The sequence below is a fragment of the Leptosomus discolor genome, chromosome Z (genome assembly GCF_034619465.1).
Source record: "Leptosomus discolor isolate bLepDis1 chromosome Z, bLepDis1.hap2, whole genome shotgun sequence".
Classification (NCBI taxonomy): domain Eukaryota; kingdom Metazoa; phylum Chordata; class Aves; order Leptosomiformes; family Leptosomidae; genus Leptosomus; species Leptosomus discolor.
The window spans coordinates 93,033,639-93,046,727 of record NC_141419.1 but is presented as its reverse complement, the minus strand read 5'-3'; the positions used below and the strand labels follow the sequence as shown (position 1 = coordinate 93,046,727).

At 46.4% G+C, this 13,089-nt stretch overlaps 1 protein-coding gene across 7 annotated transcripts in view; it reads left to right on the top strand.

Moving 5' to 3' along the window:
* Positions 1-4,885: 4,885 nt before the first annotated feature.
* The window catches only part of TCF4 (transcription factor 4), a 231,823-nt gene continuing 223,619 nt past the window's right edge, over positions 4,886-13,089 (top strand). For 4 of the 7 annotated variants that reach the window (XM_086479389.1, XM_086479387.1, XM_086479388.1 and 1 more), the window contains exons 1-2: positions 4,916-4,987; positions 6,719-6,791. In XM_086479389.1, coding sequence (XP_086335515.1) covers positions 4,916-4,987; positions 6,719-6,791 — 145 coding nt within the window. Of the gene's footprint in view, positions 4,988-6,718; positions 6,792-13,089 lie in introns of those variants that run through there. The other 3 variants (XM_086479390.1, XM_086479395.1, XM_086479385.1) reach the window with 2 other exon arrangements.

Here is a 13,089-nt window from a genome sequence, read left to right as displayed (position 1 = left end):
TCAAGGGATGGCACTCCGGGGCTGGCACCACCCCAGCAGCCAGCCAGGGCCTGGGCACGTCGCCGGCGGGCTGTGGGACACGGAGCACGGGTCCTGCACACCCTGAGAAGAGCCGGCCTCCCCACAGCACAGCCGGAGCCAGGCCACTGAGGCGCTGCTGCCTGAAGGGAGGGCAGGCCGCCACCAGGCCCTGCCGCCTCCAGTCGGCCCAAGCCGCCCTGAGCCATCCCCAGGCCTGCCCCCAGGCTCTGCCCGGGGCTCCGTTTTGGCCCAGGCCTTCCACAGGCATGGCAGCGGCAGGGGGTGCCCCGTCCCTCGCAGGCCCCAGGTCCCTGTGGGACTTTCCAGGCGGCCTTAGGCCTCACCTGTGAGGTACCAAACTTTGTCTGAGAAGAGCTGTGCTGGTGGTGGAGCTGTGGCTGTCACCACCCTGCTCTGTCCCCCCACTGGAGGCCAGGGGACCGCACCCCGTCATCAGCACCAGGGGCCACGGGACTCTGTGCCATCACCCGCATCAGGGCTGTGGGACTGCGGCCCGCCTGTGGCTGCCCAGAGCTTGCCTTCACTCGTGGGGAACCCCCACGCTTGCTGCTCCCCCACAGCTACTGGTCATCTACAAGGTGTTCAAAGAAACATCTACAGCAGGGAGTGCGATGAAACGCACAGCCAGGTCCCAGCGGCTGTCAACATCTGGTTTAGGAACACTTCCAGCCTCAGAGCCTCCGAACTCGGGACTCTCTGGACATTGAGGCAGTTGTTGAAGACATATTGAAACCGATATGCTAAACACAGTGCGTAACACCGATGGTGTACACCATCCCTTAAACGTTTCTGTAAGTCTCCTGAGGCCAAAATCCTGACTGCCCACATCATCTGTGCCTTCTTCTAGCACCTAAAGCATCCCAGTGTGCCTGTACTGTCCGGCTCGACGAAGAAACACAGAGCAGGGCCTCCTTGACCTGTACGCAACATGTGATGGAGTCGTTGCTGGAGGCACCAAACTTGACGCCACTTTGGGACTCCAGCTTGACTTCCCTGAGGGCTGGCAGCTCACCTGAGCGCTCTCTCTGAGCCATTACTTTGCGTGAGAAACGGGGCTGCTGGTGGCTTTGGGGGCTCCTGAGAGAGGAGTCTGTTGGAGCAGGGTCCCGGCAGTTCTGATTTCAGGAACAAACCCAGCCTCCAGCTGCAGAGGGAGTCCACCCCTCAGCTAGACCAGATATCATCACACCCATGTAAAACAGACACAGGAGAACCTCCAGGCTGGCAAGGGCATCCCTCTCCCAGGCGGCCATCTTAGCACCCATTTCTCACTTGGCTTTAAGGCCGCGCAGGAAGATGGCCTCATCCACATCAACGTGGGGGACACCACATGGATATCTAGTGGTCAGTCGGAAACCAGCTTCTGGAGCACTGCTGACGGGGGACCAGCAATGACCTGGCGACATTTCCACAGTTAAAGTGATCAGGTATTTTCATACTACATGCTATGTCTGCAGTCCATGGCCTTTGGAAAATCCATTCTCTTATAACTCACTTCTGTTTTTCTCTTGCCATTCCACTGTGGGCTACAAATGACCGCATGTCCTTACCCCAGAGTCTCTCCGAGCGTGCTGCAGTGGGTGTGTGGTGCATTGTGGAAAGAAAGACACTTTCTGGCCCAGGAAGGGATCAGGGGGAAGACACAGAGCAGTGAAAACGAGGCCTGGGATCTAGAAAGCTAAAAGTTTTATAAGGGGTGTATGGTGGCAGGTATCCCATGCCCAGGCCCGAGGGATGGCAGCCTTCTCCATGCCCCAACACGGTACCACGGTGCCCACCCCCAACAGCCCTCCCCAGCCCTGCTCTGGACCAGGACATCCTCCCTGGTCCCACATCACTGCGTGGGTGCCTTTGTTTAAATTTATGGCACCTTTACTTTCTCAATTACTGCTTTTTGGTTTACACTTTCCTCTCTGGGCCCAGCAGAGCAACGTGGGCGCAAGGAGACCTCTCATTCGTCACAGAGGGTCTCTCCTGTGCAAGCTGCGGAGGGGCCCCCAGCTCTCCTGCCCCAGCCCTCCAGCGCAGCACCCCAGTAATTCCTGCTAATCCCCTCCGGCCCTGGGCCCTGCAGTCCGTCCCCCACCTGCGCAGCCTCCCTCCTTGGGGCCTTCCCCCCCCCCCGCCTCCCCATTTCACTCCCTTTGCCCTTTCCCATTCCCTTCCCCACTCCAATCCTCAGGAATTGCTCAGAATTGTGCGCGCTGCTCCCATTATATTTTTACAAAAATAAATAATGACCACAAACACACCCCCCCACCCCCCAGCCCCCCGCCGTGCGGGTCTCGGCACCAGCCTCCAAACCCCCTCCCAGGTTCCTGCGCAGCGGGTGGGGGTGTGGGGGGAGACACAACGCGCGCGCCCCCCCCCCCCCCAAAGCGGAGGGGTGCCGGGGTGCCCGCCCTCCTCCCCCCGCGGCCCCGCGGTGGCGGTGCGGCCGGGCCCGAGGGGCGGCGGGGCCCCTCCATCTTGGTCGCCCCGCGCCGCGCCGTCCCGCCCGCCTCCCTCCCTCCCTCGTCATTGTCTGCGAGCGGCGGCGCGGCGGCGGCGGCGGCGGCGCTTATAAGGCGGCGGGCATTGCCCGGATGTGAGCGGCTGGCGATGTGTCTTCCAGGGAAAGATGCTATTATCCGCGTCTCCGCGGGGGAGGCCGTGGTGGTGAGGAGGAGGAGGAGGAGAGCGCTGTAAACTTGGAACAAGTTTTGGGACGGGCGGCTCCGCGCTCGCTCGGGGTGGTTTTTTTTTTTTTTTTGGCCTTTTTTTTTTTTTTTTTTTTTTTTTTTTTTTTTTAAGGAAGGACAGAGGGGAAAGTCCCCGCCACGGCGCTCGCAGTTTGTCAGTCACCATGTGTTTGTAAAAACAATAGAGGGAAAAGTTGTCGGACCGTCTTTTTTGCCTTTTCTTTTTGCCTTTTTTTTCCCCCCCGTTGTTGTTCCTTTTTTTTTTTTAATTTTTTTTTTTTTTTTTTTTTTTTTTTTTTTTTTTTGGCTGGCTGGCGTCTCGGCTGTTTGGGTGGGGGAGCTGGTGGCGGGCGTTTGGTGGTCGGGAACCCCAAATCCCAACAAAGCCAGGTGTAGGGTGCCTGTAAAGCTGTGGAGTACCCCGGAGCAGGACTGACACTTACAGTACTTTTTCGTGGTTTTGGAGGGTCACACACGTGTGAGATAATAAAGCACTTTGGCAGAAGATTCCTCTCTTTTTTTTTTTTTTTTTATTTTTGTGTTTTTATTTTTGTTCCTTATTTTTTTCCCCCCTTGGAATATTGTGAACATATTTGTGGCCATTTAAGGTAAAGTTACAATTTGCTGTTAGAGTAACTTGTCTGTGGTTTTGGTTTTTTTTTTTTTTTTTAAAATTGTCGATCCCAATGTGTAATGTAAAAGGAGGTGCCAGTTAGTCGGTGTGGAAATGCAAATGGAAAGCACGCGGTGTGTGTGCACACAGGGCTGCTCGTGTGTACGAACGTGCAGGATACACACACGGTGTAATCACACGTGTGAGACCCGCACCGCGGTGCAGGCGCTGAGCGGGGTAACGCGGCGCTTTATTTCCTACCGGAAAATGAAGTCGAACTAGTTTTTGTGGAGTGTGTCGGGCCTGCAGTAGCAAAATATAAAATACAAGTATAATGTGCTGGGGGGGGGGGGGGGGGGGGGGGGCGCGCGCGCTGGCATCGTCCCCAGAAACTTGAGCGTAAAAGGGCTGATTTTTGCAAAGTTTGCAGCAATGCTCTCCGTAAATCGAAAACCTTGGGGTTGCAATGGAGATGTAGGCGCGGGGGGGATACCACAAAACAAAGCAGAATTTTTAAAAAGAAAAAAAAAAAAAAAACAAAAAACTGGATAATACACGGGGAAAAAAAAAAAAAATACCGTTCCTGTTGGCAAAGTCCCCGCATCACGTGTACGCGCAGCCTGGTATAAACTCGCTTTGCCGTGTGTCCGTGTGCGAGCGGGGGAAATGTGAGGTCTGAGCCCCGCAGGAGTGCGGGCGGCACCGGGCTCCGCCGCTCCGGGCTCCGCCGGTGCGGAGGCGGCGCGGCCCCGCGCTCCCCTCCGCTCTCCTCGGCGGGCGGCGGCGGTGGCAGGCCCGGCCCGTAGCCCCGGCGAGGCGGCCGCCTCGCTGGGCTCCGCGCGGCTCCGCACCCCTTCCCTTCCTCCCTTCTCTTCTTCCTCCTCCCTCCCCTCCCCCCCGGGCGCTCGGAGGGAGCCGCCGCTGCCTCCGCACAGGCCCGAGCCGCTCCTGGGTTGTTGTTATTACCCCCCCCCCATCGCAAATTAGAAATTGGGGCTAATTGGCAAAGGCTGCTCTCTGCTTCCCTCCCGGCCCCGCCGCCCCCGCCCCGCGTCCCTCCGCACCGGCGCCTCCGTAGCCTGCGACTTTGCATCTCTCTTTCCTTTTTTTTTTTTTTTTTTTCTTTTTTTCCCCTCCTCTCATTGCTCTTATCGCTCTTTGCCGTTTCTGCCTCTAAACGCTACTTTGCGTGGAAGAAGGAGAAGGGAAAAAGTTGGGAGCGGATGGCTGTAGTTTCTTCTCTGGGATCCTCATTCATTCCTCGCTGAACCTCCTGTTGCATAAATGATGCTCCGGGAGCGAGGCTTTTCCTTTTTTTTTCTCCTCCGGATTTGGGTTTAGAGTGGATGTTACCGGGTTTCGATCGCCTCTTTGGAAATACAATATCGCCTTTTTTTTTTTTTTTTTTTGGTTGTTGTTTTTGCTGCCCCTCCATCTTTTTTTCCCTCCCTTCTTCTCCACTACCCACCCCCCGACCCCCACCCCCCTGAAAAATCCGATTGTGTTTCCTGCAAGGCTCGGGACTGGGTTTCTGATTGCGGTTATTTCCATGTTTCTAGGTTTGTGTGATTTTGCTAAAATGCATCACCAACAGCGAATGGCTGCCTTAGGGACGGACAAAGAACTGAGTGATTTACTGGATTTCAGTGCGGTAAGAAACAACGGTGGAAATTAACAACAGCTGTAAAAAAATATCTTCTAGCTGATCTGTTAAACTAAAAACCAAAAAAAAAACCAACCAAAACCAACAAAAACAAAACAAAACTGTGATCTAAGTACATTGGGCAATTTTTAATCAGCAGCTAGAACCATGGTAAATATACTTTTGCTTAAAAAAAAAGAAAAACAAAAATTACAGGCTTTTTATTATTTCTTATTGTATGTGATGGGAGATGTAATCGTGTTCACAGCTTATACAGCTTATTTTAATGTTTTGGATGTCTAAAATAATTCGTACAAAAAGAGACGCCCCTAAAACCGAACATTTCTCATCATTAGTTAATAACAATATCTAGCACTTTTATTGTGCTTTACGTTTTATAGCGTTGTTGGCACATGAACTAATTAATTGCTAATTAGTTGCTTATATTCTATTTTCAGTTCTTCCCTTGTTTCATTTTTTGGCACATGGAAAGTGCAAAGAAATCCATGACTGTCTCAGTTTAAAGTTTTCACTGAAATCTCATATGGCTTCTGCTGTCATTAAAACTGCTCCAATCTTTTCCGAAGCCCCCCAGCTAGATGGTGCTTTTTTTTTTTTTTTTTAAATTAAAAAAAAAAAAAAAGTACTTTTTTGTGTCTTTGGGCTGCTTCTGGCCGGGCTGGTTTGGAGGCCAAACGTTAATCCGGACGTGTGCACTTGTCTAGTTTTGTCAGGCTCTCCCTCCCCCCTCCCAGCCCCTTCCTTCCTCTCCCCATCCCCTCCCTTCCCCCCCAATATGTCAGGAGTATCTCTCTGTCCCGTGATTTATTTATTTAAGGGGAGAAATCACTTTGCTGCGAGATGCATGTGTGTTCCTAAAGCCCAGCAACACCCTGCAAAATCCTGACTTGCCCCCCGCCCCACCCCCCCCCCCCCCCCCCCCCTCGTGTAAATGAGGCTGCTTTGGGCTGCTGCTGCTGCTGCTGCTCCAGCCTTGGCTTTGGAGGAATGGCTTGGGGAAGTTGGGCCAGGAAACGTAGCCTGAGGCAGCTTTGCAGCCCCCTCTTTGCTTGTTGCACTTTTTCCATTTGTTCCTTCGCTTTTTGCAGGCTCTGACTCAGGGAAGGTGCGTATTATCCACTAGACACGTCGAAGAAGAGAGAAACCAATTAGGGTCGAAATAAATGCTAGGGAGAGAGAGAGGGAGCGAGAGAGAGGGAGAGAGAGGGGGAGAGGGAGAGAGCCTTGCTTCAAATTGCTCTCGTGTTAGAGACGAAATGAGAATTTAGGGCAGGTGGCACTTTGCATTATTACTATTTGGGTTCACATATGACAGGCAAATCCTAAAGCGGGATGGAAATGGACATTGCTACATTTATGGCCAAGGTTTCAACAAAAAACAACTTTTTTTTCGCCTTTGTCAGCGGGAGAGTTGGAGAGGGGAGCGAGCCCCGCTTCCCAGCCTGGGAAACACTGCTGGGGACTGGGATTGCTCAAACTCTTCGGGAAGCGAATATTGTTTGGGGAGCTAATGAGCCTAATAAAACTGTGATGATGGTGGTGAGGGGCTGGTGGGGGCTGTAAGAAATACTGACTCGTTTGCAGGTCTGTGGGGGATGATGTTTCGTGGTAGACAAACTATTAACGTAGTTCCCAGCGATGTGGAAGGAAGTTTTGACTAACAGTGACTCGGGAATCTCTTGTTTTCCAGTAGTAATGCCTCTTTGTTTTTGTTTTTAGATGTTTTCACCTCCTGTGAGCAGTGGGAAAAATGGACCAACTTCCTTGGCAAGTGGACATTTTACTGGCTCAAGTATGTAAAATTTTTGTTTTGTCTGTGGTTAAAATGTTGTTAGTTATTTATCTATAGGCATTGCCTTTGTTGTGGTTGTGTTAATCTCTTCTGGGGAGCAGATTCATTCAGGTTCGAACGGAATTATTCCTAAGCGCTGGCTATTATTTTTATTATTATTATTGTTATTATCTCCACAAGGCTGGGACATTTTCGGAGTATTTCCATACATTTATGATTTTTTTTTTTAAAAAAAAACCCCGAAACTTCTCCTCTGTATAATTGTTCAAGGTGAGCTAGTTGAAATCTTTTTTAAATTGAGCATGGGAGATTTTTATTTACAATTTCAGATGCTCTCTTTTGTATGTCAGAATTGATCATCAAAGCATCCTGCGTGAGAATTAATTTTATGAATAAGAATTGAGGATGCTTAAATGAAATAAATAAATAAAGGAGCAAGTATCCGAGTATAAACACGAACCTCTTCCGGGAAAAGAACTCTTTAATATTAGCGATCCCTCTATTTTAATGGAATATTTTTCGGTGAATTAAAACCTTCAGGCTAGTTTCTCTTCCTGGTGGAAGACAGGGCATTTTCTTTCTAAGTATTTGACTGCTTTTGAAGAGTCCCTGAAATTTAACCGGAGGACTTGTTTGTTTGCATGTTTGTTTATTTGGCTGTAGCAGTACTACACGGGCAACTTCTGCATTCCATGAAACCAGGAGTCTTCTTTGACGACAAAAGAAATATCAGAGCTCTTTGCAGTAGAACATGTGTGTACAATAATTGTCTGGCAACTGAAGTTTTATGTAGAGGCTTTTATATGCCTGACAAATTAGAAGTAAAGCTAGCAGAGATACTCACGCAGTTGAAATTTCCTTACTCTTCTCTTAAGTTTGTTTAAGAGGGTTCCCTGCCTTGCGGATGTGCTGTTTTGAACAGGACACAAATACATCTCCGGGTAGAGAGTCGCAGTGTTTTAGAAGCCCAGGCAGTTACACATACCAACACACCGTACGTAGTATTGTTATATACAGAGTACTGTTCTAAATCAGATGATAAATTTGGACAAGGCTTCACTGCAAACTGCCAGTGGATATCTAGATATAAGCACGTCATTGCATATAGTTTCATGCCTGGTGTTTGCAGTTTGGGCTCAATTAAAGGAACCTCTTCTGTGGGATCAGTATTGCCGTTTTTATTAAATGCACTAGTGCGTCAGTTAACTTCTGATTTCCAAAGAAGGACTTCCTAATTCGAAGCTAGTCTAACGTACATTTTTAAGATACTGGATCGAATGCCACCTACAGCTATTCAGCGCTCATTTTGTGGATTTTTTTCTCTTCAGACTTCCACAATAATAGCATGGGTTTGTTTTCTCTTTCACAAATTTGGTTATAGTATGAGTACAGTGACTTGGAGAATTTTGCTGTTAGGTTTGAATAACTTTCCAAACATAATTTGCCTTGTGTCTCACAAGCTAAAGATTTTAATCCTATTTTTTGTCATTTTCTGAATTACATAATTTTAATAACTGATTTAACTGAATACATAATATTCACTGTATTTGTTTTCACTGGAGAGAAGCAAAGAGTGTTTGTGCCAGACAAATCAATTTGTCATGCTTATGTACCAGTCAATGCAGCAACTAACACTTGGTCTAAACAGCAATGGACTGGATAGTTATATTTAATAAATGCATCGTAAACCTCATCTGAGGTCATTTTGATCCAAAATACCCCAGGACAGCAAATCTGAGCAGGGAGTGAAATTGAGGGGTTGTATTGGTGTTTGTTGTCTCTAAATCTGAAAGCTTTAAAGTAACTTTGACATGTCATTTTAGAGACACAAATAATTCGTGAGATGAAGTGAGTTAGTGATATCAAGATAGAGAACGTTTCAAATGACACCTGAACTCTCCCGCACTGTACGTGCTTGAATACCTCAGTCTCTGATGGTGGGGGTGAAGTGCCCTGCTCGCTGAAGGAGCGTGCACTGTGTGGTGGTAGATTGTTTGCACAATGGCATGCAGCACAGGGCATGCTCTTCTAGGGGAAAATCATTCTGAATTTACTAGATAAATACCTGTCACTTGGTTGTTAGACAGAGAGGTTTGCAGTGAGTGGTCAGTGATTTCAACCGAGTTCTCAGAATCTGGGTATCGGGGAATTGCCCCCTCGCTGGCACTCGCCGAGCGGGTGGATGTGTGGCCTGGAGATACCGTTGCGTGAAGGAGAAGCGTGGCTATTGTTTCCCTGTGCTCTTGCTGGCCAGCTCGCTGTGTGCGAGTCTTGCTTCTTGAGAATATTTGGTGTGCGGTGCTGTAATGAGCCAGGACTTGAGAAATTCAGGTTTGAGAGGATAGCGCCCAGAGAACTGCTTCAAGAGATGTTTTCGGTAACTATATGGAAGGGTTCAAGATACTCCATTAATATTGTTCTAATTATGTATATTGATAATACGGAATTTTAGCGATCCAAATGCAGCCTGTTCTTCCTCCTGGACAGATGCCCTCTGAAGTTTGAGCTGACCTTCTCTTAATGGTCCTCTTTTAAAAATTACATTTACTGAGATGGCGAACCACAGATGTCATTCCTCTGCATTAACTCCAAACTTCTTTTATAGGGGAGAGGGAAAAACAAATAAATAAAAAAGACTCCAAAGAAAAATAATCCCAAGCAGTGCAGTGAAACTAACTCTACTTTAGGAAGTGTGGTAATATTTCATGCTTAAAGTCACCTTAATAGCTTTTTACTCATCTAATATATGATGCTCTATTGTGATTTGTAACGTGTGAATGAAAATAAAGTAAAGCCACATTTCCTTTTAATCTTTAATTTCACAAACATGGCTTCTTACCATGTTGAGAAATGGTGAGGGCTGCAAGGGAGAAAGGAATGTAACCTGAGCCACAGCCGTGACATTCCCATGGAGCATTTTTCACATGAAAGGCTTTTGTCAACCCAGTAAAGGACCAGGAGTTTTTGTTTGATGTTTGCAGGTGTTCAGCAGAGAGCACTAAAACAACTCAGCCATGCTGGTTTAGGGACTGACCTTAACAGGGAGAATTGGTGAAGACTGAAATTATTTTTAAGAACACCGCCCCCCCCCCCCCAAGTTACCTCAAATTTATATTGTATTTGTAAAGTGATTTAATACCTGTTACTTAAATTGAACAATACACATCCACTAGAATGAAGTGCTTTTTTTCTTTTTTTTTTTTTTTTTTCCTTTTTCTTTAGGACAGTTGCCAAAATAAAATTAATTTTCCCGGATCTTCTAAAATTTTCTGAATAGTTCACCTTAGCTTCCGCAGCAAAAGCATTTGTCATTATCTAAGTGCAAGCTATTGTAAAATAAGGGGAAGATGATGATTGCCGGTGCTTGATTTTTGGGAATGGCTTTTGAAGCAGTTTTTCAGCAATTGTGGTGCTAAAGAATTTGCCAGGTCTGTCACATTTGGCATATTTCCGTTTTTGAGCTGGTAATCAAAGCCCACATCTTCCTGATGATGTTCAATTTCTGCTTCTTCTATTTTAGGTATTTAATTTTACCTAAGTTTTCAAGCATCTGTTACAGATTGCCCACTATGTATATGTTTGAATATTGTGTGGGTGTGAGTAGCAGTAGAATAACTGAATTCTTATGATTGGCCGTTCCTGCTGCACACAAAAAAATAATGAAATCTTTGCTAGCACAGACATCACTGAATAAAGCAAAGTCAGTTTAAAGTATTTAAACACTTGCTTTTAATTTTGCCATTAGTTTGATTAGGGCTTGTCCTGCGTTAGAGTGACAGCGATTACAAATTAATACATCTTTGCTAGGGAATCACCAATTCAGCTTGGTTTTGAAGTCCCTTTTACTTCGGATGTGTCTGTGAGTAAATGATAACCAAATACAGTTTTTTAAGTACAGTTCAGTTTTGGAGTGTGGCCTTCTTCAGAGGTGCATAATTTTGCTGTTATTGGTTGATGATCAGAAAAACTGAATTAAATACAGTCCTCATCTTGAAAATGTGGTGGTAGCCACTCAAGTGAGGCACACCTCTGGCTGCGTGCACGGGCCCCCGTAGGAATAATGGGTGTGTGTGCGCCAGGGAAGAATGCACCCTTTACCAGGGAGGATTTTGGAAGAATGTGATTTATTTGGCGAGTTATAATGCAGAATTGCGATTCAAAAGAAAAAAAAAAAAACAAAAAAACAAACATGAGAAATTTTGAGCATGTGGATCAGAGAAGTGCTTTTAATAGCAAAGGAAAAGCAGCGTAGTAGGTACCTCGCTATTGCAGTTCCATAGGTGGCTCTGAAGGGCAGTCCCCGCTGGTAATGGTATATGTCAGAAAACACAGAAAATGATGATTGAATTTGGGTGTTGGCTTGACTTGCGTGTTGCACCACGTTCCTCCGTTTGCCAGGCGGCATTCCAGGTCTCCAGCGCGCTGATGCGCAGGCAGGGCACCTCCGAGCCCCAGCCCCTCCGGCCCCTCGTCCCGGCTAGCTCTGCTGCTGCTAGCCCGTGCTCTGCTTTGCAATGGTCCTCTCTTGTCTGGCCCGTTGAAAAGTACTCGAGCTACGTAGATACACAAAGGCAACTGCTTCCATATTTTTCATCCTTACATTCCTTAATTGTGATTAAGAAGAATGCTGGTTACCTTCCATCCTTCCAGCTATGTTTACTTGTGAAGCCCTCGATCCTCCTCCCCCCCGAGTCCTATTAAAGAGAGTGCTGTGGGGGCAGAAAAAGACCCACGCTACGGTATTTGAATTGGCCTGAGACACCGTAGTGCATGCTTGGAGGAGCTAAATATTTAGTTACAAAGAAGAGAGGTTACTTCTGAGTTTGTGTCTTGCTCACGGTGGCAAACCAAGCGTATCCTGCAGAGGACGTTCCAGAGACACAGCCACCTACAATCACTCACATATATTTAAATCTGGAAGCTAAGGCTCTATCTTGGTAATTAAAAAACCGAAAACAGAACCCCCAAAAAATCCGCTTGATTTTTTTGATGTTAGAAGAAAAGTAGCCTTATTAAATGGAAGAGGGTCTAAACAAATGCTCTGCAAAAAGTTTGCGTTGTATCTGATCTGAGCAAATTGTAGCTGAAAGGGTTCAGTCATGCCTGTTGGGTAGTGTAGCTTTTTTTTTGAAATACTTTTTGTCATAATCATTGCATGTCTACCTTGTCAAGGCTTCTGAATATGTTTAATAATTCAAAAACATACACGCTAGCTGACTGAGAGACTGAAATGCTTGGGGGCCAGATCCAGCCAAATGTCACTTGGAGGAGATGTTTGTGCCTGCCATTGCCAAATTTAGCTGTAACAGAAATGATGTTTTAGATTATTCGGTGGATATGAGGTGTCTGTGAACAAAGTGTATCTGTTAAACCAGTGAACTTAGGTCTGACTTGGAATTAAGTAGGAGGACAAAGCTTGTCTGACGTGTTCAGGAGGGGAAGCAGGGAAAAAAGGCATTTGGGAGCGCGTGAGGTACTGTTTGGCTTCTTCCCATTAGATTTGTAGTTGTGCCACTCCCAAATTCATATTGATTTTTGTCATAGGCAAATGCAGCTTCTGTTGACTGAATTCCCAAGAAACGTTAAATAGGCACAAATAATTGTCAGCCTGCTCAGCTCGTGAACACCAGGCCACACAAATTTTAATCTTAACACCACTGAAACTTATTTTTTGGCTATTGCAGAAAGAACATGTGATTTATTTTATACCCCCCCCCCCAATTTAAACTGTTACTGAATTTTGGAGTTGCTTTGGTATTTTACTCACCTAGCAAGTAAAAGGATTTAAGCCCGCACTTTGGGATCCCAGGGATGTTGCAAAGGAACTGCTAGAAATTTTTTTACAAGATCAGCAAATATCTTTACCGTAGTATTGTAATGAGGAAATCACTTAAATAACAGATGAACAACTAAGTCACATCAACATATATAATAGAACTATGTAATGAAAGTTTATGCTGTTAATTGCTTGAATCTCTCTTAAATGTGCAGAATCATGGAGCACTAAAAGCTGTCATATAAACAGTTTTGTTTTGAGTTTAAAATTATTCCTTTTTTTTTTATCTGCTATGATAAACAAAGTCATTTTGTAAGCTTTACAGATCAAACATTTACTTCTAATGGTAAACTACATTTTGTATCTGGAAATTTGTGTCTTTGCGAGGCCCAGGAAAAGAGTAGAGCCCCGGTGGCCCCAGGCCTGTGGTTTTCAGTGTTTGATATCATGATGTTATTTAGATCAGTTCCCATAAGCCATGAGATAACAGATCTGCAATTGTTTAGTAAGGAGCAGCGTATG